The sequence below is a fragment of the Tripterygium wilfordii genome, chromosome 16 (assembly GCF_013401445.1).
Source record: "Tripterygium wilfordii isolate XIE 37 chromosome 16, ASM1340144v1, whole genome shotgun sequence".
Classification (NCBI taxonomy): domain Eukaryota; kingdom Viridiplantae; phylum Streptophyta; class Magnoliopsida; order Celastrales; family Celastraceae; genus Tripterygium; species Tripterygium wilfordii.
Genome location: NC_052247.1, coordinates 9,528,413 through 9,536,844, shown reverse-complemented (window position 1 = coordinate 9,536,844; position 8,432 = coordinate 9,528,413). Strand labels below are relative to the sequence as shown.

General features: G+C 38.7%; 2 protein-coding genes across 2 annotated transcripts; both read right to left on the bottom strand.

The window, feature by feature from the left end:
- Window positions 1-2,585, bottom strand: LOC119980343 (O-fucosyltransferase 30). Its single transcript, XM_038823007.1, has 2 exons — window positions 2,139-2,585; window positions 1-1,778 (listed from the first exon to the last, which is right to left on the bottom strand). Exons 1-2 carry the CDS (start codon window positions 2,561-2,563, stop codon window positions 695-697), a joined length of 1,509 nt encoding a protein of 502 aa, XP_038678935.1. The 5' UTR covers window positions 2,564-2,585; the 3' UTR covers window positions 1-694.
- Window positions 2,586-3,822: 1,237 nt separating this feature from the next.
- LOC119981258 (transcription factor MYBS3-like) lies at window positions 3,823-6,686 on the bottom strand. The gene is made up of 3 exons (XM_038824313.1): window positions 6,231-6,686; window positions 5,028-5,236; window positions 3,823-4,631 (listed from the first exon to the last, which is right to left on the bottom strand). Exons 1-3 carry the CDS (start codon window positions 6,502-6,504, stop codon window positions 4,101-4,103), a joined length of 1,014 nt encoding a protein of 337 aa, XP_038680241.1. The 5' UTR covers window positions 6,505-6,686; the 3' UTR covers window positions 3,823-4,100.
- Between the last annotated feature and the right edge of the window lie 1,746 nt (window positions 6,687-8,432).

The window sequence follows — 8,432 nt, the reverse complement described above, 5'->3', positions numbered from 1 at the left end:
TTACAACTTCTGCCAAGGTAGTTTCCATCAGGATATATATTGCAATAAGCTCACCATTTGCCGAGCATGGTGGAAATCTTCATAAAAATGACACAGGTATCAGTACATCACATACACAGAAAATAATCAACGCCCTAGTTATGGTGCTGTTGTGCATCTGACAAAAACTAATCACTCTCCTAACTCTCCACATATGAGCAATTTTACATCCACAACTTCATTAACTGGTTAGATACATAAATTATCTGGGCATCAACAAAAGAAATACACCCGAGAGACAGCAAATCTACCTGTCAAAGCCGGTAAGAAGTAACCACCACTTTTCCTCGTATATGTGATATTAAGACAACCTGTAACCTTGGCCAAGTTGGAACTTACACGGAAAAGTCCTCCGAGAAACATGATGCTCAATCTTTTTTATGGAGGAGATAATTGAGAATGATGATTGCATGCGACCGTAGATACCATCACCTTACACAGAAATAGCAGTGCTTAGATTCATCAATCTTGCACGGTAGAATAGTATAAATAAATGCGTCCAAACTCCTCAACATTTGACATCTGAAGAGAACTCAATGAATCAGAATTCATCATGACCAAATACAAAGGTCATGCTGCGGTCAAGCTATTAGTCTCGTGGAATGAATGAAGTAACTCAGGAAGATTCCTTTAGATCCTTAGGCTTCTGCTAGGATCATGATACCGTCACGCTATGAGTTGAACATACATCAAACTTTCTCATCAGCTCTATATTCTCAGCAACTGTCGAACCAGCAGTTCCAACAAAACCAAGTGAAGCACAACTGCATATGGCTTCCTCTATATACAGAAGTACGTCTGGAAGTTTTTGAGCTGCACAAGGTTTCTTTTGCTTGTCAACCCTATCAAGAGTTCTTCGAAAAGACTGAGACCTCAAGCCATGTCCTGCAGCTGCAATTTTTCTGGCTGTTTGAATTACAAACTCGTCATCTTCTTTCAAAGAATACAACTTGAAACTCTCTGAATCTCTGGCCAAATCCCCCAAGTAACTACCAGTCCAATTACCCTCAGGAAGATCAGTCATCACAAAAATACGAATAGGTCGAGAACCCCTTTGCCTTAAGGATTCCAGCATTTGTTTTAAGTTTATAAAAGTAGCCTTCCAGTGGTTCTTGAACTGCCCATCTAACAACCTAAGCTGAGCACAAAGGAAAGGAACCTTTATGGTTTCTAATGCAAATTTCTTCCCTGCATTTACAACTTCAGGGACAAATGGAAGAAATTTAATGTTTTCAATCAAAGACTGTACCAATGGATCCCTTCGAGCTTCATGGATATCAATATATAGCTCTGACCCTTTGTAAGGGGCTGTGAAAAGGCTTCCAAATGCCAAAACTGCAGCTGATTCAGCTACAGAACCAGGTCCAAGGGTCTTAAACACATCTTGCCGTTTCCTAACATATGAGATGTGTTTTTTCGACTTGAGTTGTTCATCAGGTTGAAATGAATCTAATACTGCATCCCCTTCGCCATTTTGGTATGTCCAGACAGTAGTTCTGCAATCTTCATCCAACGCATACAAGCAATTGTCTATGTTACCATAGATCCCAGAAAGTAGATTCCCACACTGTTTTAAGCTTTCAAACAAAGAAGACTGGGAATCAAATTCATTTAAGCAAACAAAATCAATATCTGCAACACACCACATGGATGCAAAAACCCTGAAATCAATGGTTTTAACAACAGCCGAGGGAGATCCTAAAGATGAAATATCAATTATGTCAGCAAAGGAGATGTACCTGCAATAGAGGGTAAAAAACAAAACCTTAAAATCCCATACAATTCCACAGCATAAACATGAAACAATGCAATGCAAGAATGACGTCCCAAACAACGAACTTAATATAACAAACTAGGTGGCCTTGCTCTACAAAAATAAAATTTCTCAATTTCTTCTCTCAAAATTTTCTCACCAAGCAATCACAGAAAAAATGAACTACATTACACAGACTTAAGAATTTATGTAGAACAGTAGAATAAATTTGAACAATAGATAACCAGAATTCTATGATGGGAAAAAAAAAAGAGCTCAAAAGGGGATTCGAAAAATTATAGGGAGACCGCATATTTAGAGAGAAAAAGAGACCAGACCCACTAACCTCCCAGCCCGTAGGAGCTCAATAACGTGATCCCAAACAGAAAGGCGAATCTCTTTGGGACCCAATACCCTAAACTTAGGGCAACTGCCAAGAGCAACAGCATGATGATCAAGAATCGGTGGTACAATCAATGTCCGGTTCAATATACCCGCCATCAACAGAGCATTCTTGAACTCCGAGAGCTGGTTGTTGAATCCACTGTGCGGAGCGTACAACATGAATTTCTCTCTCGCTGTTGAGATTTTGGCCCGGCATTGTGGCGGTTGATTGTCGGTTAATCGGATTGAAAAGAGAGACTTGGGGATTTGATTGTAGGATACGATGAAGAAGAAGAGGATGAGAGAAGAGATTGAGACGAGTATGAGCGAAGATCTACGTTGGTAGGGTTTTCTTTTGGCTCTGTTGAGATTAAAAAGGTTTTTCATGCTTGTAGTTTCTATCCGTCTTCTCTTCCTCTCAGAACTTCCGAACTAGTGGAAATGCTTCTGACTACTTTGGGCCTCACAAGCGTGGGCTTACTCAATCTTTGGGCCTAATTTAATAATATTAATTATTAGGACTCTAAACCTTAAATTTTTCTTTGGATCTATTGAGTAGTTTTGGCCCTTTTAGAATGGGCTCCCTCTATCTATAATTCGGCCTTTTAGACGGGCCCATTTATTTGGTAGCCGCCTTAGTTCTAGTTTCTTAAAAGAGAACAATGGGCAGCTAATTGTATTTTAGACGGAACTCACGATGTCTAACTTATTAGTTTATATTCCGTACAAAAATGAATTTTTAGTAAATTTGTATCCATGAATAATAGCCCACAAATCACACATAAAGTAAAATATTTTTTTAATACGCACTAGAAAACTTATATCCCTACACAATATCCCGCAAATCATGCATATTAGACAGACACATGAAAATTTCACATAAGAATTTGATAGGAATCGAACTTCTAATCTCTAAATAGGAAAGAGTCTCTCCGAACCGTTAGGCTTAAAATTGATTCCTAAAGCCGTCATACTTGGTTAGGCTAAGAATTAATGTGTTGACATTCGGAGCTCATTTGGACCAATTGATTGGAGGTTAGGAAGCACAGATACCTCTAAAATGGCGGCATCCCGATATCGAACACTATTTGGAGACTGACTTGGCTTGGACACATGTCAGGCAATGTCCCTTTTTAAAAAAAAAATAGACACGCCATGAGATGTTATGGACACTTTAGGACATGTCACTCATGCTTAGTGTTGCTAGCTTGTCTCTTGACGGGCTAGAAATGGTGGCAATGATAATTGATAAAGATGAATCACATGAAAATGAAAAGCATGACATAGAGGTGCACAATCTTTTCTTTACTTCACGATTTTTTAGTTATGCTGATAATTGTCTTCACTGTTTAAGAATCATCTTGCTATTTTTTCGCTTGTCGCAATGATGATAAAATGAAACAAAAGGTAACAAGATTGATGAGATTTCTAATCTCATTCTAGTTTTAACTTTGTGTTTGAATTTTATTATAATATTGTCATAATAGAGAAGTATTTGTTTATGTTAATTTCTAATATATAACTTAGATATATATTTATGTACAAGTGTCCTTGTTGTGTCCAAATTTTGAAATTCCCGTGTCAAAATATTAGTGTCATATTCCGTATCTGTTCTTCCTAGACTGGAGGTATTTTATACACAAAAATGAACATAAAGCGCAAACACCTTCCTTAAACAAGGGTTAGCATAACATTGAAAGTGTTAAGAATTCAAATAATTTCTAATTAAGTTCATACAGCCCTAAAAGCTGACTGAAACAAACTAAATTACCCTAAAATAAGACTACCTTATTAAGATGATTCCACAAACAAACATATGACTCAACCAAGACTCTGCACAAGCTAGTCTCTAATATAAACAGATCCTGTAGAGCTTACAAGCACTGACCTAAGTTGTACTCTTAATCCCAGCAGAAGCAGCCTTTCAAGCTGCATGGATTGGGCTGCCGCTCGAATTCATGCCCGAAGTATTTGAGGCTGGATTAGCATGGAAAGCCGACTGCCTAGAGGAACCTTCATGCAATTTTAGTGATAAAGAGGAGGATCCAGCACTACCAATAGAGTCGCCTAGACTAAGTTTCGACATGCCAATCAGCTCATCAACATTAATTGGGCTCTTTGAGTGGACGGCTGTTGGCTTCAGCACCTCATGTGTCTCCTGCTTAGGTGGCTCTGCACTGAAACCTGGCCAATATGGAACTGAATATGGGAAGAATGGGGAGAAATAAGCAGGATTTATCACTGGATAAGCAGGTTGTGAGCCTTCTAGTTTTGGAATAGTAGGTTCCCCATCATTGTCGTTGGAATTAGTAGAATGCATCGACTCACAATCGTCATCCAAAGGATGGGGAGGAGGAGCAGCAGCAACCGGAGGCAAAGGGTTTTCATTTTGTCCTTCAGCCAGGGGATGGTCGACTGAGTAAAATTCCTGAGACGCCATTGGAGTGTCGACTGACTGCAAATTGTGATGGAAAGCAAGGACGAGGATAAGGAATACCAACAATGGATACAAAAACACTTCACAACATAGTTACAGATATTAAAGTGTGGCAAGAAAGTTAAGTAAGAAATTGCTCAAATTCACAGTAAATGCCATTAAAGTGAACCAACTCAATCAAATAGAGACAATCCATGGAAAGATAGGCTTGTCCACGTTATATGAACTGCAGCGCCAGTAATTCATTTCAATTAACTGGGAAAACAGGACACCAGAGACACCACGGTTTTCTCCCAAGGAAAGGAGGAAAGCTTCTGCAGCATGCCAAATGCATGGGAGGCAGCAAGAGAGGAGGGCATTTATGTATGATATATCTGTACAAGTATGGAATGCAAGAAGGATCTGGGTGCTTACTGAATCTGCTACAATATCAAACAGGCTGGAACGTCTTTTCCTCCTAGACATATTTGTTTGCCTGATGAAATATTTCTGAGCATGGCTGGCCACTTGAGTAGGTGTCCTTGACATGACATAATTGCGTGCAATTCCACGCCAATCGCCTTTCCCAAGCTTCTGCAGCCCAAGTAGAAACATCCTATGCTCATCTTCAGTCCATGGAACACCTGCACAACAAGTTATAGCCCATAAAGTAAGTGAACTGCAATCAATCATGAATTAAATCTTAGCATTCATTAAATTGACCAGCTCCTGATTATAAATCTCAATTGCAAGTTTGCAACACCAAGTCAGAGATGACATGGCAACAGTATCTCTTAGCTATCTTTCTCATGTACATAATACTTCTTCTTTTTTCCACTTCTTACTGGATGACAATACCATGAGAACAAAGTATTCTAGTCTCTAGATAATTTGACTGCTTTAAGGTGCCATACCTTCTCACACGCCATCAAATGAAAGATGCCTTGAGGACTGCTTTCAGACCTTGGAAACTCTTACATTCCATTAGAGAGACTAAGCTGATAATATTTGTCTACCAGCCATGTTTGTTTGTTTTCAGATCCAAACAAACATCTTGCATCTTTTCCCAATCTCATATCAACTCAGAACCAAAAACAACAGTAATTAACCCCATATAAGCAATTAACAACATTTATCAACCACAATTCCCATATGACCAATTTATAAACAATTATATTCATCCCATGACCTAATTAATTGACTTGAAAAACTTTTTTTTTCTTTATGAAACAAGGGAAGCCCTGCGCAAACACAACTAAACGTTAGATACTTAAAACGGCCCCTCACCCCCACCAAAGAAGGGCAACCCATAGGCCATAGGGAACAAACACAGGCTTCCTTACCTATATATCTAGAAAGGACAAATGGCCTAAGCTATAAAAGCAGTGATTACTTTATTAGACTCTTTCAATAAACTATACCAGTTTCAATTTCCAATCCAATCCCTTACTATATTTTAAGGAAACAAACAGTAATGATAGCTCAAAACTGAGAAGGCCAAGTTTCCAAAAATATATTTAACGCGAATCATGTAGATTCAGATGTGAATAAAATGATTGATCACATAAACAATCAAAGCTCTCTCAAATTCAAACCAAACACCACAAATGAGAATACACCAGAAACAAATCACCGAACCTTTTTTTCTTTCACGGCTCGTTGAAGACCCAGGAACGAAATCCTCAGACGTATATCCATCGGCGGCGGAGCCGTGATCAGGGGTCTCGCTAGGAGAATTGGATCCATTAGCGAGCGAATTGGTTGACCCGGTATAGTGGCTGAGATTGCCCATGCTAGCACTCTTTCGAATCGACCCGTCAGTGAGTCTGACCCCGAAGAGCTTGACCCCGCGGTTCGGGCATGTCCGTGAGTTATGCCCGTTGTGGCTGCAATGCGAGCACCGCCGCGTCATATCAACCGAATCGGAGCAAATTCGGATTCTCTCGTCAGATACCAATAAAGTTTCGAACTTTCAACGACCCGGATCAAGTGACCCCCAGTTGGGTCCTCGCTGGTCTCTGCTCCTCAGTTTCTTCAGATGTATGAGAGAGAGAGAGAGAGAGAGAGAGAGAGAGAGGAGGAAAGAGCGATGAAATTGAAATGAAACGTTATAAATTAAAATACCCAAACTTACGTTTTATGGATAATGGGAATACATTAGTTGTGTTCGTGTTTAATCTAAGCAAATATTAATTTTGATTTCTAGCCGTCGATTTTTTGTCGACAAATCATGATCTTGTCATAATTTATCTACAAATAGGGTGACCAAAAATTGGTTTCGAAATGATTATGGTTTGGATAACATCACGTTTTATGATATATTTATATGTTCGGCCCAACCCGGATTCAATTTCTTTTTTTTTTTGAAGAGAATGTCATAGACCTCATTGTATTAGATCAATAAATTGAATAATTGAGGCCCGTAGACACTTGGAGCACCTTAAAGGTAGAATACAACCTATAAACTAAAAAAATAAGAACAAAATAATAAAACACAAATGCTAAACCGAACATTGCCAGACATTACTGGACGACACCAGATTACACCAGACACCGTCGAACCACTGTCCAACGAGCCGACTCTACTGGTCTAAGTTGGATAACAAAAACTAAATAGAAAAAAAAAAAAAAAAAACACAGATTACAACTTAGATCTACAACCAGATCTTGGCAACTCTGCAAACGAGATAGACCAAACCCCCTCATAACTGAAATCTTATTACTAAAATTCTGAATTAATGTCGTCGGAACACCGAAAACATCGATGATCGAAGATCCGCGACAACTGAATGAGATTGAAATCCGGAGAAGAGAATCCCTGCAAAATCCTTATTCAAATCACGAAAACATAACCAAAAAAAAAAAGATCTGAGTGAAGAAAGGTCATATCTAACCAATGGGAGGAAAAGAAGAGGAAAGAAGGGGGGAAGAGGGGAGGAAAGAGGCAGAGAAGAGGAAAGGGGGAGAAGGAGAGAGAGAAGATGGGGAAAGAAGGAAGAGGAGATGGAGGCAGGAAGAGAAAGAAAGAAGGAGAGGGGAAGAAGAAGGGGGACGGGAGGGGGCGCCAGAGCTGGGAGAGGAGGAGTCTAGAGGAGGACATACTTAATTAACCAAACCCAAATTGATTTAAATCTGGAGAAGTAAATCAGACAACAACTTAATAAGGGCCAAGGTCCTAACAAGTGTTTGGGCCCGTATCCAATTTTAAACTAGATAAAAATTTTGAATTTGGATCCGAATTTTAAACATATAACTTATGTTCAAACTTGATGAAATTTCGATCGAACAAATTTCATTCAGATCAGATAGAATTTTGGTACTCCTAATCTACGAAGGAAAGGTTAGACCGTCAAATGCGAGTTGGGGGCCACCACCGACCGTGTAAAAGGCGTTATTTTTATTTAAAGATGCCTTCCTTATCTATTCTCTCTCTATGGATAAGATTTTTATATATTTGAAATAACAAAAAAAAAAGTAATAAACATGTCATATTTTTTTTTGAACCAAACACACACACACAGCAATAAACATGTTATAGAAAGTAAGCAATTGAACAAAAAAAAATATTTGGTAAATATTATGATCGAAATGGAAATATTATTATAAGCATATCACAATACAATTTTTGTCTTGATGTTTGCAATTTTGTCACCACACTTAACCAATAAAAATAGTAAAATGCCACCTAATAATTTCATAAAAAGTAAAACATCATTTATGTTCTTTTTTATGTCCTAAAAAAAGGGAGGGGAAAAAAAAGGCGTGGTCAACCCTGTCTAACAATTGGATGGAAAAGAGGGTAACTGAATAAGGTCGGACACGTGTAGCCGTGTAGGGTCG